Source organism: Sebastes umbrosus, chromosome 9 (assembly GCF_015220745.1).
Source record: "Sebastes umbrosus isolate fSebUmb1 chromosome 9, fSebUmb1.pri, whole genome shotgun sequence".
In the NCBI taxonomy this organism is placed as follows: Eukaryota; Metazoa; Chordata; class Actinopteri; order Perciformes; family Sebastidae; genus Sebastes; species Sebastes umbrosus.
The window spans coordinates 27,076,882-27,097,993 of NC_051277.1; the positions used below are offsets into that span (position 1 = coordinate 27,076,882).

Here is a 21,112-nt window from a genome sequence, read left to right on the forward strand (position 1 = left end):
GTCCCAATAGCAACCTCATCCACATGGATTTGCTTCTATGAGATGACATCTTGAGGTTTTGGCTTTATTAAATTTAATTACGTTTAGGAAAAACGGCATCCAGACTTTTTAATTTCCTTCAGAAAAACTTGACATGGCAATTTTAAAGACATTTCATGATTATTTGCAACTTGCTTTGCATATTGAGCTCAAACAACACCATTCTAGATCAAGTTTCCTGACAGAGACTAAGGTCTAAATCATGTATATTGATTCCACATATATCCTCCTCAGGCTTGGTGTAACTGCTCCCAGGGTAATTCTACAGGAGTGCACTGGCCTGTTCTCCTGTTACTGCAATCAAATAAATGTAATTTAGATGTCACATCTTTAGTCACTGTCCAATTTAACGCAGTAGCTTGAAACTATCACAGATTCTCTTCAGACTCTCATTTAAGAGTTGAACTCAACTGTCTTGAAATCTGTACAGAAATGCAGTCTATGATTCCTTTTTCCGATCTGACACTTTGAATAAATTGTAAAAGATCTTCAATTATGAAGATTTCTAGACATGTAAGTAAGCACCCCTGCTACGCTGTCCAGCTAGACCCCTCACATCCATCAGTATTGATTCCTGTCAGGCCGCAACCTTTGAGCGGATGAACGGGGTCGGCTGTGGATCGAGGCGATGGAGCTCAGAGAAAGAGGAGACCTCACACGGGGGTCCGTGCAGCGCAGCGCAGCGCTCGAGTGGTGGAAAGATCCGGCCAGAAAATGAAACTTCAGCGAGCTTTGCATTACAGCTCAGTGCCACGGGGCTTTTTGTGGCTTTTATCAACACACTGGTAATGATAGTCCCTGGCAGCATCGAAGCATGGCTTGACAGCATCCTCTCCTGCTGAAGAGGGGCTGAGCGGCCTCACTCACGCTCCCATGATCTCACTGGGCTGTTGGGAACTGATGGGGTTATTTGTGTTTCAAGAGAGAAGCTGGAACTTTTTGAACAATGCAGATTTCATTACAGTTCTGTTTTCTTAAATATTCTTCTCACAACTGATATATACAGTAGATATTGGCATATATGCCAGCTAAGAAGTAACCCCCCAAAAAGTGTGTTTAAAGAGGACCTATTATGTTTTCCTTTTGTGTGTTACATAGTTTTTTGTGCATATAAAAGGTCTGCAAAGTCAATACATTCTCACTCCCAGCTCGTCAAATACCGCTGCTTGGTCGGAGCCCCTCGGCATCAGAATGATGCTTTTGGACGGACCAGGGACAGTGTGTCAATATAGGCTTGTTACATGCATAGTGTCCTTTCAAAATAAACTTGTGTTTTCACAGGAAGTTAGGTTTAGGCAACACAACCACTTAGTTAAGGTTAGGAAACGGTCGTGGTTGACGTCAACTTCACTGACTAGCGACTCACGTGACACCCGGGGATGACGATACTAAAAGACTTACGTGACTACCAACTCCCAGGTCTGATGACGTGACTGACGATACCGATGAGTCACTTGAGTAGACTAATGTGACAAAATAAGTCAATGTTACTTTTAGTTTCACATGAGACACGAACACTGGTCTCCTGGTTGAAAGTGTTTGTTTGACCTATCCACCATCCTTGCCTCCCCTCGCCCTTAGCGGACTCTCATGCTTTTAATACTTCGTCACTTGCTCCGACCATCGAATAACGCTACAGGTCGGTTTAGTTGGTTCGTCACATTCTGTTGCTAAAAGGTGCCTCGGTGCGTTGGTTTCCACTTACCAAACCGCGGTATTTGACGAGTTGGGAGTGAGAACGGGTTGGCAAAGTTACAAACCAAGAGTCCACCCCAAAGGGAGTTACTCTACCCCACAGAGACTCTGCTCCTGAACTGCCTGAAACGCCTTGTTTGAAGACCCGCCTTTTCTTCCGTAATATGGTGATGTCACCAAGTAATACATTTGCATAATACCTGCCTAGCGGCTAGTTTGGCACGCCCTCAAACAAAGCTAGTTAGAGCGGAGCTGGACCTGAGTCTGAAGGGTTTGGTCTGGTTGACCAATCACAACACAGTGGGCCAGCTGACCAATCAGAGCAGACTGGGCTTTTCAAGAGGTCGGGCCAGGAGCTCAAACAGAGTGTTTCAGACAGTGGGTGAAAAGAGGTGCTGCAGCACAGCCGCTATGAGAAAAATAAAGCTTTTTTTTTTACATTAAAGCATGTAAACATGTTGTAATAGAAACCGAAAATACAAGCATGCACCTGAAAATAAGCATAAAAGGTCCTCTTTAAATATAAAAACAAACATTTGTCAATATATCATTATTGTATTTTTAAAAAATCAGCTTCAAAAATGTGTCACCAGTCAGGCTCTAATTCAAAAACAGGGCACAAACTAGATGTAAAGAATTGAAATGATATGTGTTTTATTAGAAACTGTGCACTGAATCAAGCATCCACCTCGTGAACAATCATTTTTATCTGGAATGTTTAAGATTCTATCAGGACGTTGGAGAGAATTCTAATTAAAAATAATTTATATCCGACAACATAATTTGTGACAAAAATAAAATAAATAAAAAAATGCTAGATTTCATATTCATGCAAAATTTGATTCAACAGTCAAATTAAGTTCAAATATTGATGTGAAGCATAAATCATATCACTTTATGAAGAAAGAAATAACACAGTAGGGTACCATACTGTATATGGCTACTGGTATGGGGCTGAACATGATTTGTCTTCTTGATATACAGCATCTATGGCAGAGACTGTGATAGAGTTCAAAACAGGTTTATACAATACTATATGCTCATAACGTACAATCATTGGTTGTCCCTGTTATTTTGTTGCTAATATAATTCGATTACATAATGACTGTATATGGCTTCTGAGGTTTAGTGTAAACAACAATCATCTGGATACAAATATGAGATGAAACTACAATTTCATGATAAAAGAAAAATATGAATTTAGTCCCAAATCCTGGCTGTATCCTCTCACTTCAGGCCTATTACACAAAGGAATTGCTGGCAGAGGAATGTGACTATCATCCACACATGATTCATTTTGAGAGTTCATACTGGCACAAAGCAGTCCTGTGTTTGCAGTCCCGTCCCTTTCATATCTGTAATTAGTTCAAAATAGCTTGTGGGATCATGAAATGTGTTGTGAATAGCCAGACACTGGATGTGATTAATCACCTACATTTGTAATGGCAGACATGCTGATTAGTGCTGCCAATGTGCTCTAGTGTACACCAACAAATCCACGCTGTCCTCCAGAGTTACTACCACCACCACAGGTAAGCCAATACAGAGTTATAATATACACATACAAACACATTTTCACATGTTGTGAGTTTGTATGCATTTAAACCAGTAATTGGCATATGAATTCATTTGGATTTTAGCCTTGCTAAAATAAATATAAAGTATAAAATAAAAAAATATACAAAATAACTTGTGAATAAAGCGTATTAGTGTGCTTGTGCAGCAACCTGTCCTTCATGCTTCGAATTTGTCATCTCATAAATTCTGCTCAAAAATGCTTTTATTTTTGATACCCATTGATAATTCTTTAAATCACTAATCAGTATGTGTGTATGCAAAGGTGAGAGGCTAAGGTAGGTAGGTAACCCTAACCCAGGAGTTGGTGGAGACCAAAACAGAGCTAAAAGGAGAGTGAATACTGTAAAGGCCCTGACACACCAAGGCGACGGTTGGCCATCGGCCAGTTTGGGGCCGTCGGTGAGCGTCTGCCGGCCTAGTTTTTTCGGTGTGTCCCGCACTGTCGGCTCTAGTCTACCCATCTTGGAGGTTTTTCAGCCGATTCAGCACATTGAATCGATGGTGGAGCTCGTCGGTGAGAGAAATCACTTTGATTGGCTGTTCAGCTTAAATGAAACGGTGCACGAGAAGAGAAACGGCGGTGAGGAAAGCCGGCGTGTAAAGTCAAGATCATCTCATCTGATCATTCCAATATATGCATATTTTCACAGCGACATGGCCATCTGGAATGAGGCTAAGTGGTGAGTGATGGTGGTGTGAAAATGGTCGGCAGATGCTGCTTTATTTCACATATGTATCATAACAATGGCTTGTATATCCACTGTCCTCAGTCTTCGGGTTTCCCTTTTTGAATGACGAAAACAGACTACCGCCGCCTGCTGGTTTGGAGAGTTATTTACTCTCACGCAGGCACAGAACGTACGGGGTCGTTGGCCGTTGGCTGTAGACTTTGCGGTGTGTTTGAGTGCAAAGTTTTGGCCAAGACAAAGGCAACGTGAGGCGACACAACAGTTGGCCTTCATCACCGCTAGTTCTCTGATGGCGGGTTGGTGTGTCTGGGCCTTAAGGTTGAAAAAACACAAGTCCAATGTGATGATAATGTTGTTCCATGTCTGTTGGATGCGTAAATAGGCACTTTGTTTGCTAATAGGTTGGCCAAAAACTTTATCAGACAATACTTGTGTGTCTGTCAGCTTTCCGTGGTTTTCTTCTTCCCTCTAGAGATCAAAAATTGATAAATGCATTTTCAAATATGTTGAATTGCAAGTTACTTCAGTTAAAGGTGCTAAATGCAAGATTGTTAGCTACAAGCCGACGGAGCTGATGGAGCCGACGGCTCGTAGTTAACGGTGCTAACAGTGCAAACAACAGCAACACTGTTGACAGAGCTAACAGTGTTTACCTGAGGGGGAACCGGAGGGTGGGTGCTACCGTCCCATCCACCGTCGGTTGGGATGACGTTATCAACTGTAACCGCCATGCAGAGCAGCGGCCGTGAGCTAGCCAGTGGGGCATGCTCACATGCACGAACATGCACTAAAAGCACTCGCAACTATGTCAACAAAGCACGGAGAAACTTGGATTACAACACAGACAGACGGAGAGCGACTTCATTCTCTGCTCAGGTAGACATTACTCCTCTACATCTTTACATAGCAAATAGTTGTTTGCTGCTATATGAATGCTCTGGATATTGTATAGAGCACCTTTAATGATATTTCTCTTGACTATATATTGTAGTTTCTTCATTTATTTTTTGTGTAAACAAATATTAAACACTGCCTGCGCTAACAACGTTTTATCTTTTAACACCTCAACACACACTGTGTGCATCTTTTGTTATTCTGTTTCTTGTTTGTTTGTTTCCTTCCCAATGTAATGTATTCCAACACAGTCTCATGGCAGTTCGTGAAATAGTCACGAAATGTATCTATTGGATTCGTGTACATTGACACAAATTTCGCTGTTTTTTCGTGATGCTCAGCACGACTTTCAACAACATATTTTTTGTGCGTTTTCCTACAAATGCCCAGCAACACGTGATGCGCGGGTCAGTTTCCGCTCCGGTCTTTCAAAATAAAACTACTTAGTTAGGTTTAGGCAACACAACTACTTAGTTAGCTTTAAGAAAAGGTTGCGGTTTGGGTTAAAATAACTGTGTTGTAACTTAAGTACAGAAGTTACGTGACAAATAAATCAACTTTGACTTGTGCTTTCACACGGGACACGGACATCAGTCTCCTGGGTGAAAATCCTGTGTTTCTTGACCACCCATCCACCCCGACCAAATGTGAAATTTGTGTCTACCTGCACAAATCAATGCATTCAATTTTGTGACTATTTCATGAACTGCTTTACAACTGGGTTGTGTATTCTCATTCGTTTTTGACAGATATTTTCCTGAAATTCCAAATGAAACCACTGCAAAGTTAACAACACTAAACATTATTACATGCACAAGCACACTAATGTTGCAGCTTCCTCTGTTTTTTTTGTTTTTTTTACAACCTTTTTGGCTCGGAGTGTTTCAGTAATTCTGGAGGTCAGCGTTTGATTGCAGCCCCATACCTGCAGTCACAGATAATATAACAACTTTTACACTGCAACAATATTATACAAGTGTGTTTTTGCATTGGCTTGGACAGAAAACAAAAGAGTCAGGCCACTCTTAGATGGCAAAGAAAGTAAGAAATATGAGTCCCTTTCACTCAAAAGAAAATATATACTGTAATATCAAGAGAGTGGGCATTACTGGAAAAATTCAACACATTTAGAAGTAATCTTAAATAAAATGTATGTTTATGTGTTTACTCTTCATTTGATTTGTATGTACAGTGGCCACATACTGTAACTGGAAACATACTTTAAAGGAAATATGCACTCTAATCGAAGTAATCACACAATATGTCACCATGAAACCATGAATATAAATATACGTACACATTTACAAAAGCCGGGCTTTTCAAAAGTGCTGCAGACGGTGTAGAAAACAGGCGGAGATAGAGGATCACACTGCAATCCAGGACTTCACTCTGCAAAGGTATGTGTACACAGTTGCTGGAGGTATTTGGTTCGTCTCTTAGTCCCCAGACCAGAACCCATTGAAACTGACCTCTAAGTAGAGGGGACCATGTCCTTTATAATGGGTTCTCTGTTTAAGTAGGTGGCCCAGTAAACGAGGTTGAAGCTGCTAAAGAGAACCGGAAACAAAACCCTTGACATCCTGTCAATTTTGCTGACGCTGTTGAATGTCTTCTTGCTGTCCGGGATTTTGCCGTCTGCTCTGGGCTTGTTGGGATCCAAAGCTCCACCTTTGGCGATGTTTGGAAGTGCGCTGGAGTCCTTGTTGATGTTGGGCGCGTAGTTGGCCACTGCTACAGCGTAGGCATTATTCTTCTTGACGACAGACGCCCTCTCTTTTTTCTGTTGAAAGACCAACGGATTAGATGCAAAAGCTTAAAAAGGCCAAGGCAACCCTGAAACTCATCCCTCGTCACCATCTATCCATGAATTTAAAATATATGTAAATGAAGGTGTGAGATGACAATGGTAATGGATCGGCACAAGGGCCAAATATGTCAACAATTTGACAAGGATGCAACTTTCACAGTTTTATGTACGCTTTTTCTGCCTTCCATTACTTCCAAGGATGTTTGAAACTTGCAGCATAGGTGGACTCACACATCTACAGTAAGCAGGAGGTCACAAAGGATGTAACATTTGTAAGAACATTTCACAAGACACCCTACTGGTTCGTTTAGATTAAATATAACAATTCTCATTAAGTGGAGAAACACAAATATTCGGGCTTCAAGTGTGGCCACGGATGCAGTAGGTCATCATTAATAATGATCACACAGGCCTTTTTGCATTAAAGGTGCAGAGAGTAGGATCTGGCTGCATCTAGTGGTGAGATTGCAGATTGCAACCAATTGAAACTTCCCCTATGTGCCAAGCGTGTAGGAGATCCACGGTGGCCGACTCGATAATGTGAAAACTTGAGTGCTGCTATCTAGAGCCAGTGTTTTGTTTGTCCATACTGGGCTACTGTAGAAACGTGGTGGCCGGCTCTGTATGTAGATATAAACGGCTCATTGTAAGGTAACGAAAACACAATGATTCTTATTTACAGGTGATTATACACTAAAGAAAACATACTTATTAATATTATATTATATTTCTGACAATGAATCCCCTTAAAGGCTACACATTGTTCCTTTAAGTGTGGCAATTACAACGGCAATTAGGGGCCGTTCACATGCCACGTTTTTTGTGCCCTACAATCCATTGTTGCAAGCATTCCGAAGCGCCTATTATTCAGGATGCTACGGCTGCGCCCCGAGAAAAAAAAGTTCAACTTTTGGAATGTAGCAACGCACACCACACGTCATGTGACGAGGAACAACCAATCACAGCCGGCATATAGCTTTCCTTATTATCATAAATATGGAAGAGAAGATAATAATTTGAGTGCAGGACTACCCAGAGCGTTACCATCTGTCCCACGGACTATTTTACTTGACTTCACCCTTTCTGTCCAAGAACGTCACAACATCAGGTTGAAAGGTCAGCCAAATTGACACAGAGAAATTGAGCAGTAAAGCTACTGTGAGGCATTTACAGTGCAGGAAATCCATTTATCTTTTTTTTTTACTTTGTTTAGTATAGCCAGTGAGGCTTACTGTTAAATTACCGCAACTTCGTATTTAGCATCATTGCAGCGCACAGGTTTTGGTTGCTTGTGCCTGATTTATACTCCAGCGGCTGTGCCTCTTTGCGTTCTGTGCAGGGGCTGGTGCGGGCACCTCTCGTGCACGCCAGGCATACATAGTACTGTGGCGAATTGCGCATAGCATGCAATTTATTTTTGATTTGGACCCGCAGTTTTCAAATCCTTTGTCAGGCGGTCTTTGATTTATTTGACAGGCATGATTCAATCGTTCCATATTAGTTTGGCCCAACGCAACTCCATGGCTGGAGTAGAGTTGGACGATGAGGCGGAGCTCCTGTGCCTAGAATTAATAAGGTTGTTGTTGTTGCTGTAACAGATGTGAGGTACTTGTCTGGACATGCCACCCCCCGGCTCTGATGTCCAATCAAAATTCTGCTGTATCTGCTGTGCCTGGCGCATAGTCACATTTTTCAGGAGGTGCGCTGTGCGGCTCTCTGCAAGTCCGCAAACCATCTCTGCGGCTCTGTGGGAGCTCTGCGCAAGCTTTTCCGCAGAAGTATAAATTAGGCATTAGTAACAGCAGGCGCGACAGGAGCGCAACCTCCCAAGCACCTTGGATAAAAGGATGAAAGCAGCACGGCTGCTGTTTTCCATGCATTTTGAGATGCGATGTAAACGGCCCCTTAGAATGGTAGAGTTTGATCAACTACAGCATAATGTATCGCCAGCCTCATGGTGAACATTTTAAACTTCTCTGAAGAGTTGGAGAAAAATCACATTATGGCAATATATATAATATTGCAACTTCAACTTGATTACTGGATGATCAATGATTTCTTTCACAACATTTAAATGTATTTTTCTTTGATCCCTTGTTTTTGGCTCTGACCACTTAGCTACTTAGCTCTCAAAAATAGTTGTAGAACTTTGTCTCCCCTAGTGGAGGATTTAATACAGCCATTATCGCTTCTCCCCTCTGCCTCCAACAAATGTTTAAATGTCTAAAGCTCCAATCTGCAAGCATTGCCTTCTTCAGCATGCAGTTTCAATGCTAATGAATTCTCTTTGAAAATGGTGCCTGTCAAAAAGACATGTTTTTCTCCTCATTACCTTGTCAGTCACAACACTCTTTCCGTCCCAAGCCCAGCCGCGCTTTGTGAAGTAATTGACGGTGGCGAACTCAATCAAGGCGGAGAAGACGAAGGCGTAGCAGACGGCGATGAACCAGTCCATGGCGGTGGCGTAGGCAACCTTGGGAAGGGAGTTCCTCGCACTTATACTCAGTGTCGTCATAGTGAGAACGGTGGTTACACCTGGAAATACACAATCAAAAAAATCAGATTTCCTTTGATAGTCCATTCTTATAATGATAGTTTTATAACACACATACAGTATATAAATTACATAACACTGTAACTATTGTTTTACCCTTTTCAGAAGAAGTATTAGTCATTACTGTCCTTTGTCTCTTTACAGTATAAGGTCACTATTAGCCTACTCTACCCTAAAAAGCACTGACCTTCAGTAATGCTTTAACTGCTCAGCAGGTTTGCTATCTTTGGCCAAAGGACAGTTTATTCTTGACTTCTGCACCTGTTTTTCTTTCTTCCAGCTAACCAGTCTTAGGTCACAGTTATTAGTTCCACTTGGCTTACAAACGAGTCTAGCAGTAGTTTGTCCAACTGGATTGAAAAACACTGAAGCCTCTAAGAAATGTCTCCTCTTTCCTCTTTATCCTGTTTTCTCCTGTTCCCACCATACGTCAGCAACTGTCAGGCATTCCCTGTATTCAATCCCCCGGTGCTGACAAAGAGGATTTTGACAAAACTAGAGTGAAATTCTCATGCCATCATGTATGTGAGATCCAACATTCATCGACTTTAATGATATTAATGCCAGGTTAAGATACCATTTAAAATGTTTTTTTGTATGAAAGATGGTCTGGTACGGACACTTACCGAACACAGTCCTAGCCGGCACTGATTCTCTATTCAACCAGAAAGACACTTGGGAGAGAATGACTGTCATGATGCACGGGAGGTACGTCTGGATGACAAAGTAGCCGATCTTCCTCTTCAGATGGAAATGAGCCGTCATCACTGTGTATTCACCTGTGGAGACGAGAATCAGGGTCACTTTAAAGCACCACAGCTGCAGCTACTACTACTACTACCATTTATTATTTCACATTTGAGTACTTTTAATTACTTAATTCATTTAATTAATGCACACATATATACAGTAATCTCTGCTCAGTTAACATAGATTCATTTTGCATGCTTGTAACCGACAGCTGTGCATGAATGTTACGTTCATTGGGACTGTATACAGCTGTTGATCTGCATTACATCATACAGAAGAAGCCTTTTTTAGGTCAAACTTTTACATGAACTCTGGTTTGTAACCCCAAACCTTGTTACTGCAAATCTGCTTTTGTCTTTATAAGTTAAAAAGGTCTATGACTAGGGTTTAGTAAAAAAAATGTATGTAAATTGAAAATTATTATTGTTATTATGAAAATACTACTAAATATATTTTATGGAAGTGCAATATTAAATCACTGGAGTGTCTCTTTAAAACATTAACAAGTACCACTTGGTGATATATCCCCATGGAGTCCCCATTTGCAAAGCTTGTTTGTCTATTGTGAGAGACAGTGTCAACTGTCTTGTTAATTTTTATGCAAATGTATGACTATATTTATGATTAGAAATCAATTAACAACACAAAACAATGACAAATATTGTCCAGAAACCCTCACAGGTACTGGATTTAGCATTATAAATATGCTCAAATCATAACATGACAACCTCGAGCCCAACAGGCAACAACAGCTGTCAGTGTGTCAGTGTGCTGACTTGACTATGACTGGCTCCAAACTGCATGTGATTATCAGAAAGTGGGCATGTTTGTAAAGGGGTACCCATAGAACCCATTTTCATTCACATATCTTGAAGTCAGAGGTCAAGAGACCCCTTTGAAAATGGCCATGCCAGTTTTTCCTCGCCAAACTCTAGCGTAAATTTGGAGCGTTATTTAGCCTCCTTGACAACAACCTAGTATGACATGGTTGGTACCAATGGATTCCTTAGGTTTTCTTATTTCATACTGTACACATCTTCACACTGGCTTTAAAACAGAGCTTGTTACAACCTAAAAATCCCAAGTTGTGTTAATGTGTTAAAGAAATTAGTGGCGTTAAAATTGAATTGTATGAATTACATCGTATCGGAGCCCGATACTGATATTGGTCCCATCTCTACGCTAAAACGGAGCATTTCAGACAGAGGGTGAATACATGTATATTGAGACAGTCAGTATGCAATATCTATGTTTTTGAACATTAAAACATGTAAACATGTTCTAGTAGAAACACAAACTACAAAAACATGAACCTGAAAATGAGCATATGTCCCCTTTTAAGTAATTTATATCAGTAGAACATCATATTTTTATGTGACGCTTGTAAAGAATGCAGCTTTAAGATACCAAAGCGGCTTTAGACATAGATTAGACAGCCTACTCCAGCTGGTAACAGTACACATTTGATCAAATAATGCATCCATACATAGAAAAGTAGGCAGTATGATTTCCTCGCCACCGAGCAAAGCCTAATAGCTGACAAGGCCGTGAAACAGTGCCAATGCTGCAGTAGCAGGCGGGCCTTCCAAATTGAAGATATCTCAAAGAGAAGCCAAGATTAGACATGAGAAGAAAAAGATGTGTTACCCATGGCAACAGAACAGAGAAACATAGCTCATTTGCTGCGATTCTGAAATGAAGGCCTTGATACACACTGCCACTTGGCAAGAGGAAAGTCCTTTTCAGCAGTGGGAAGGGGGGAGGGGGTGTCAATTCCAAGGACTAATCCCAAAAGATTTTTTATTCCCTCTTTTTTTCTATAGCTATGTAGTTGTATTGCCTGCGTTTCTAGCAGTTATGTGAGGACTAATTCTCTCTCTTTCACCATACACACAAACACACACAACACACACACACACACACTCACCAAGGCACTGGAATTTAGAGGAATGCACTCTCAGTACCCTATGGAGCTCTATATCTTCTGTAATTTAATTTGCATGCCAGCCCCGGTGCCTGTGTTGTGGATGGAGGAGGAGGAGGATGTACAAGAGAGGAATGTGGCTGAATTTTCTCTGGAGAAGCCTGTGATCGTACCACTGAGAGGGAAGACAGTAATTATAGCATGGAGATGATAATCGCGTCGTGTTTCCCACAGATGTAGAAAAACATGGCTCCTGCTGACACCACGAGAATACCTCGCTCACTGAGGACACGCTGCACAGCGTCAACTGTCCGACAGAGGGCACGGACTCTCACACAAGAGACAACAAAGCTTTGCACATGGAGACTTCATGGGGATTTGTCACTATGACATACCTGTTAATGATTTAAGAGGCCTTTTAAATAAACTGAAGTGCTGTCTATATACAGTACAGTGAACTAAATGGGAAGGGTTTACTTGTAAATACAGGCCTTTTTGGGAAGGCTAGATTAAAGAGACACCACAGCGATTTAGTAGTGCACTTCCATAAAGTTGGGGACTTACAAGATACTCATTAAGCCGAGATATCCTGACTTTTAGTCCCAGTGGGTCACGCTAAACTGGACCCTACTAGGGATGCACCGATACCGGATCGGATTTCGGGCAGATACTGACTCAAATAGCTGGATCAGGTATCGGTGACAATGGGGTCGATCTATGCAATTCAATTCTATGTTTATATACCATATACATTATAGACTGGAATTGTAATTCCTGTTTAAGTTTTTTATGATTTATTATTTTAATAATAAAGAACAATTTACTAAATTACTGTTATGTTATATATGTATTTATTTGTTACATTGTGTTTTACAAAGTTAGTAAAGCAATGTTTAAGTCAAGCCTGATGTTGCCTCACACTTAAAGGGACTATTTGTAACTTTCAGAATTGCTTGTTAACAGCGACACCTGTGGCCGTTAAGTCAACGAAAGTCAGCGTCGGGCTCGCGCTTTGCTCGCTCTAAATAGACATGAACGAGCATCGCTAAAAAAACAGTGAGGCGACACACGTCAGCTAAAACCACAATATCACTGTATATTTTAGCTGCTTGGCAGTAATGTTAGCTGACCAGGCGAAGGTCTCTCCATGAATCACTGCTGATCCTAGTGTTGGCTTTTCCTGCTTCAGCCTCTGGGGCTGAAGCAGGAAAAGCGGGTTGGTGCCGGGGCTCAAGCAGGAAGAGAAACGTTATCGCCTCCCGACCGCGGTCGGAGGAAGACACCGGCACCCGGTCGGAGGCGATAATGTTTCTCGCTACGGAGCCCCTTACTTCACAAGACAGGGGAAACCTCTGTTGATCTGGAGGAGCTGCAGCAGTTATTTCTGCACAAACGTCCACTGTACATTCACTAGATATTCTCAGAGCTAAACTAACTCTTCTGCAGTGTGTAGTGAGCGCGCGTTCACGTCTAGAGGTGGAGCGAGACAGCGAGAACGCGCACGGGGGTGTGTGTGAAGGCAAGCAGGCAGAGGAGCAGAGACACGGGTCACACGCGAGCGTGCATATACGAGCGCGCATATGAGCCGCGCATGGGATCCCGACCCGGTAGATTTATACGTGTAAAAAGTTATAAACAGTCCCTTTAAAAGAATGATCCCAATCACTTCCACACAGTGAAGTGTATGGTTTATTGATTAAACACTGGTAACGGATCGGTACTCGGTATCGGCCGATACCCAAAGCCCAGGTATCGTTAACGGTATTGAGACTGAAAAAGTTGGATCGGTGCATCCTACACTTCCCATAATGCAACTTGATATGTTGATACGTCAAACCCTCCATGGCTTGTAAAAATCACGTTTTCAAACTCCACGCCCCAAGTTTGTAACTTTCTGTTAAACATGTGTAGTCTCCAAAGCCATGCCATGTCATTTTTTACAGACCAATAGATAAAGGTCTTATTGATTACATTTTTATGTAGACCAATAAAAAAAATGTGGGTGGCCAACTGAAAAAAACTCCACCACTGCTTAGATGACAAGCTAAACGTTACCTAAATACCTACTGTAAAGATAGACCATATCCCCAGATTACCATAGATTACATTAAATGACTCATGAAACACCAACGCACAAAGTAACCTAAATCTATAGCTAATGTAGGCCTACAGCTACATGTTACAAAATTACTTCGTTACTCTCCCACGAAAGATTCATTACTTGACATGACTGTCTGAGTCACACTTCACTTGACCCTAAAATATGCAGGTTGTGAATCGAACTGGCAACCACTTGTTGTGAAGTGAATGCTCTAGAACTGGTGAGGGAAAGTGTGACATCTAGCGGCTAATTTTGTGTCATTTCGGCACTATGAGTGACCCTTTTCACATTACACAGTAATTTGATTCAATGTTAATATCAAAACATTGGTTAATGCACTTAATTTTTTAAAGCGGCTATATCAATATTTTATATTAACAATGGATCGCATTGTCACTTGTATTTTGGAAGAGGTTGCTCGTAGTGACAAACCCACACAGAATTATCAACTAACTTTGCAGTACCCCTCATTGGTTTGGTTTTCTAACTGCAAATTTACTGTTTTGATTCACTCTCTGGTTTTCGTCCACAGCAGGCAGCTGTTTTCAGCAAAAAAAAGCTCTAAAAGACTAAAACCAACTGGACAAAAGCGTTTAGCTGCTAAAGAGTCAGATATTTCAACAAGTGGTCAGAAACACAACTCCAAATGAAGGCTAATGTTGTTCCATATCTGCTGGATGTGTAAATAGGCAACTGTTTGTCTGTCATATTAGCAACTTAAAAGGTGCTAATAATCTGGAAAACAGAAACTAAAACTACTACTCCTACTCCTACTACTGAACAAATGTGTTAAATATCTGATTTAAAATGAAATATTACACTTACATTCATTAACAAACAAGCTCGTAAATTTTGGCAAGTATTACTGACATGATATTACATTAAGAGAAACAGTATTTTGCAGTCATTGGAAAATAATAAATATATGTGCTTCCTTCCACTGATTTGGAGTGCGGAGTTAGCAGTTATAAAAGTCCAAATTTGGATTTTTTCTAATTCCAGGGTTAACTTATTTAAACAAGTGTGAAGTAAAATAAATTCAAGAATCCCCAAACAATGTGTTTACAGCTTGTTTCCACTGCTAAAAACAGATATACTTGATGTACACTCACTACATTCATGTTAACGCTACCATGACATTACTGCTGGAACACCATGTATCATACACAGTGTACGAAGTAAAACATCACTACTTTCAGTTCGGTTCAGTCGTGGGTTTTCATGTATAATGCAGCTACACAAAAACAGCAAACAAATCAAGTGAGATTCATAGAAAGTGCAACGGTGAGTGCTTTAAAGTAACAAGTCGAACACGACTGTGTGACACATACATGTATAGCTGAATAGTGGGACTTTTGTAGCAGTGAGCTGATATGTTCAGAGGCTTATGCAAGATGTCCGTCCCCGCGAAGCCTGAGAGCACATTCATTCGTGCCAAATGACCTAGTTTGCAAGTACGCTACACCAAACACTGACACACTAGTAATGAATGATTAATTTAAAGTCAGCCAATCAGATAATGTGGAGTGACTAGTTAAACAGGAGAAACAGTCACTGGCAGGCATTCTGGCTTCTACCGAGGCATCATACACCACTTAACCTAGATAGGAGCATTTAGTGCATGAAAGGATATTCTTACTCAATGAAACTGAAGCAGGGATTCCCTTGATAGTGGAATGCAGTCACTGGGGAAATACTCTATACTGGTAATTGATGCCTATAGGGAGTAGTGGTGGAGCACTTGGCACAGGGACAAAGTTATGAAGTCTATTTTTTTGTGATAGAAGCATTTTCTGCACGCAATGGTAAAATTTGGTAAACCTCTTTAATTATGCTATAATTCTACGGTGATATCACACGCCTTGATTGCGATATAAGAAAGGACGTAGATTTGACACTTTTTCGATGCTTTCACTCAGAACCACCACGAAATACCTACTGTAGAAACATAATAGTTCAAAGAATGAAAGAACTCACTGTGATGCTTTACAAACCTCCCACTCCTCCCATGACTTTCAAACTAAAGTCTGGAGGCGATAACCCCAAGGTCAATATCCTGCACCAGCAACAAACTCTTTTATGATCATCAAACGTAACTCATTCTTTACGTTCTCCTGAATCATGATACTCATTATTCACATTTTTTCCACCACAGAACCGACCCCCTCAGATCTTCTTAAAGGTCCGTACCTGTGGTTTTACATGTCGTAGCCTTCGGCCCCGATCACACTGAGAGGCGTGGCTAGAAACGCATCGCCCGCAAAACCACTGTTTTCCTATGGTACAGCGCGCCTAGTGTTTGCTCTTTTCTTGTACTGAATACTGAAGTTGTTAAACTGCTTCTTAAAAAAAAAGTCAGAGTGATATAGGTAATTTCATATCACTATAACGATATATATCACGATATAGCATGTTTTCTGGTTATAATTAAATAAATAGTCTATATGAAATAACCACATGGTAAAGCCTTTTTTGTATACTCCTGTGTGAATTAAATACTTGACTAATGAAAAGTACTGAGTATTTCTCATTTTAAGAACTTAAGTGCAAAATTAACAGTTTTAGATGAAATTATAGAGAAAAATAAAATAAATATGGTCCTAGCTTATATCACAATATAAACGATATTGAAAAATATATACAAAAGACATTTTAAAACGTTCTGACAATAATATCGTCATATTGCCCAGCCCTATTCTAGCGTTTTTTAGACACGCATAAAGTTAAAATATTCTCAACTTTTCAGTGCCAGGTTCTGAGCTCGTCAATGTCAAACTTGGCCCAGGCAGCCAATCAAACCAAGCAAGAGGCGGGCGGGCTTTACTATTTAACCACTTCCTTCCTCTTGTTTTGATGCCGCTAGATGAGGCTAGCTTACTAGCTAGCTAGCTGATAGACTGTGAGAGAGGGAAGGGGGGATTCATATCTCATGTTGTGATAATTTCACTACTGTGAGAAAGAGAGAGAGAGAGAGAGAGAGAGCACATTTTCCCGTTAATCACATTTGATCGCCTGGTTGCAAGCACAAGGCGATTTGCCAAGGCATTTTTTAAGTGGCCGCATCTGTAGTGACTCGTCTCTGTGTCATCGGGGCCATAGACTGTCTATAAAAAGTGGATGTAGTCACCGTGATGTCACCAATTGGTTTGTGCACTACTGTTTTGAAGTCTCTAGTTCTGCATTTCGGCCTTCGCCATCTTGGTTTTTTGCAACCAGAAGTGACACGAGAGGGTGGAGCTAAGTACAAGGAATGCTGAATAAGACATTTTTAGGCAACAAAAATGTTAAGATTAACATTCATAAACTGAAAACACACTGTGAAGGGGTTAAAGTTTGCAGACAACACCCAGTGGTAGCGACCTGTCACTCACAAGGTAGCCATGAACTAAAGCATCCCCTGCTTTATGATCTATTTGACTCTAAATGAGACCATAATTTACTAAATGAACATCATGCTGTATTGAAGAAGATTTGAAACTAGCGACTGAGACCATAAACTCATGTTTACAATGTTTACTGAGGTAATAAATCAAGTGAGAAGTAGGCTCATTTTATCATAGACTTCTATACAATCAGACTTCTTTTTGCAACCAGAGGAGTCGCCCCCTGCTGGCTGTTAGAAAGAATGCAGGTTTAAAGCACTTCCGCATTGGCTTCACTTTTCAGACACGAAAGTTTCCGCCTGGTTGTAGCCTGTTTACTAGTGTTTATCAGTGACCATTTTCCAAAGCAGATTTCAAGTTTCTGTGAGAGGATTTTCATACACAAACTGACAAAACTGTCTGTATTCAAAGTAGAAAAAAACACATTCATCAATCTAAAAAAAGAAGTTAGTTACAGTAGTTAGTTGCAGTTACATTTGAAAGGTGGTTTACAGTAATTTTCTGCATACACCATTTAGACAAAATTGACTAAAAAATGCAAAAAACACTGGCCTCCCAGTAATTATAGCACGCCTACACATTTCTCACCATTATTATGATCACTGCTATCATCGTCCTGCAAGCACTGTATTTTAAAAGCTTTTTCCATCATGTTTTCTTCTAAGTAGTATTGCTAAAATTAGATCATTGCTGTCGCTCAGTGACAGAGAACTGTACATGCTTTCAGATCTTCTCATCATCTTCACCCACTCATTAACACTTGTTTTTTACTTGAGTTAAATGGTGGCATTGTTCCAGGCTGTGTAAAATGCTGCAGCAAGGATTTTTACCATTAATGTTATTATGCTTTGGGTATCCTGAGCCTGGCTACCTATCAGTTTTAAATATGATTTCTTGATTTTTAGATTTTAAGGCTCATCAAGGCCTTACTCCTTGCTACTCTGTCTAACTCTACAGACTTTTGGTGACCTGGGTTTTACTACCATCCCCCCTATGAGGAGCCTGCCAGGTTAGATCAGCAGACTAGTATAATTCTTTACATTAGTGGTTGCCAAACTTATTGTCTTACAACCCCTAATAATGAAGCAGTGTCTACTATTGACCCCTTATCACAGGTTGCATGTGTCTATGAATTGTGAGCAGTACCCTAATTATTAGATTAGAGATAGGGCTGCACAATGAATCGAATATTAATCGCGATCACGATTTTGGCTTCACACAATTAAATGATCGACTGCGATATTGACGTTAAAATGCTCCGCTCATGGAAAACTCTGCTGCATAAATCAAGCACTTCCTAAACTAACAGAGATGCACCGTCAGTCAGCAGCTGATTGAAGTCAGCCAGGTTTCAGCAGTCTCCTATTCATCTATCCAAGTTTTTGCCGGTCACACACACACACATGTGCAGCCGCCACATGATGGTTTTACGTTGGTACACAGCGGCACAGTCAGTAACATCACACATACACACACACACACACAGACGCATACAACACGTCGTCGGTGTAAAGGTTCTTCAGTGCGAGTGAAGAAGACATAAAGCTACAATTTGTAACAACTCTAAGTCCAAAATAAGCCGTGGAGGAACAACCTTAAAACATTTGGAACGACTAACTTAATCGGACACATGAATTATATTGTAATTCATTCCCATGATGCTGCTCAGAGTAATCACAGTGACCGTCTGCTGACAGCACGGAGCATGTTAGGGTACGTTCAAGCTCTACTCAGTTCAAATTTGTATTGGGCGATGGTAAATCATTACCCTATCATGATGCCTTCAAATGTAATCTTGCAAAATGTAGTACATAATTAGAACTACTAATGCCAAGACCTTTTTTTAATCAAAGCAAATATTTTGTATACTGTACATAATCAACTTTTAAGACCCATCTCAAACAATGGCTTGAAGCCTCAGTAGGCAGAATGTTTTTGGCAAAAATTCCATAATAACCTTTCAGCATATTGTAATTCAAGTGTTCTGGGAGAAAACTAGACTTCAGCACCTATTGGCTGTGTTCCGGCTGGTGAGGTGGGCAGTGCTTGGTATTTCCTCAGCAGATCTCGACATGGCTGCCGGGTCACAAACTTTCTCATTTTACAGCTAAACAGTACACTACAAGCTGTTTCTGAAAAAATTGAGGTGAAAAATAGGCATTACAGTAACAGAATATTGATTCATATTTGATCAGCGCTGCTTAGTTTGACCGTTTGATCAGAATTCACGAGTGATTGACTCTTGGCTCTCATATACCCCTTTCACACCGAGGACTCAACCAGGGTTGAACCAGGGTAGGTTGTATGTATGAAAGGGTCAACCAGCGTTGATCGACTCGCCTTTGTGACCAGGCCGAGAGTTGGGTCAGACCAGGGTTGGACCAGGGTCGATTTCGATGTGAATTGCGCGCAATAGGATCGCTAACAAACGGCGCGGGACAAACCTATTTGGTTTCAAATTAGGGTGCACAGTCCTTGACGTAACTGTCACAGGTCGCCATGGCTCATAAACAAACTGTGGGACGGCAGCAGGAATGTTGTCAGACACACCGGAGGTGAACGTCGGACGAGAACAACACGGATGTGTGGCGAAACATCAAGGTGCGGGAGCTCCTGACCGTCCGCGGTGAGGAAGAAAAAAAGCAATAGATGACGGGACGGTGAGGGACAACGTAGTGTAAAGTTAAACTAACATAACAAGGCTGCTGAATGAGAGAGACATCCGCCGTTACGTTAGACGGAATCACACCGTCTGAATAATAAGCCGACCTCACGGTACCGCCAGCTGTGCTTGCATCTGTTTTTGAAGCGTGTTTACACATCTTCTATTTGTAACGTTACCTTTTTTTTTTTTTTACTTTTTATCTTTATCTCAATTAACCTGCTAAAAGATTCATCTGTTGCCTGTTCTCTCTGTTGTAAAGTAACAAACCAAGTCCCGATTCGTTACATTATCAAGTAATTAGTATTAATTTTATTGTTTGGACAAACTGTTACATTATCCAACAGTTGCCACATGCCCAGCTGAAAAACTTTAGTAGGTCTACTACCGTATATGTGGTAAATCTTTGCTGGGATGGTGGAGTGAGTGAAATATACATTTCAGTCTTCAGAAATGTCTAATCCTTTAGTAAATGTAGCCTATATTATCATATTAGATAACACAATGTGGTCTAATATATGATAAGTGGGTGATGTAGATAGACAGAGGAAAAAAGGTTCATGTTGATGAATAGATCCTGTAAATCTGTATGTTGTCTGTATGTGTTTGCATACATTACAGCTCCATACATACAACATAGTTAAACATTTTATAAAGCTAAAAATGCTGTGTGTACTATATTTACACTGTATCCCAAAAAACATGCATCATTCTGTGACATTTTATGTCAAAATTGATGATGTCACTATCACCCCTCTCTCTGTAATCCTCCAGAGGTCTGACTGGTTGTTTTCCTCCGGTCTGTGAAATCTGGCAGATGCCATTAGGAGCGTCGGAGGACACCGGAGGACACAGAGGAACATGATTTTTTTTCAGATTACCTGTCTCATGCACTACTGTCAGGATATAGTGACCGTTTTATAAAAATAACTTTTTTTTAATCATATTTGCTCCAATTCTACCCACTGCTGCTTTAAGGCAAACCAGAACTGTGATCACTTTTATCCTGACATAATGCACAATGTTTTGGTTGTTT

General features: G+C 40.7%; 1 protein-coding gene across 2 annotated transcripts in view; it reads right to left on the bottom strand.

The window, feature by feature from the left end:
* Window positions 1-5,747: 5,747 nt before the first annotated feature.
* Window positions 5,748-21,112, bottom strand: part of LOC119494823 (gamma-aminobutyric acid receptor subunit alpha-2) — a 43,657-nt gene continuing 28,292 nt past the window's right edge. For both annotated transcript variants that reach the window (XM_037780989.1, XM_037780988.1), the window contains exons 8-10: window positions 9,883-10,035; window positions 9,035-9,237; window positions 5,748-6,675 (exon numbers count right to left, since the gene is read on the bottom strand). In XM_037780989.1, coding sequence (XP_037636917.1) covers window positions 6,367-6,675; window positions 9,035-9,237; window positions 9,883-10,035 — 665 coding nt within the window. In that variant the 3' untranslated portion in view covers window positions 5,748-6,366. The remainder of the gene's footprint in view (window positions 6,676-9,034; window positions 9,238-9,882; window positions 10,036-21,112) is intronic.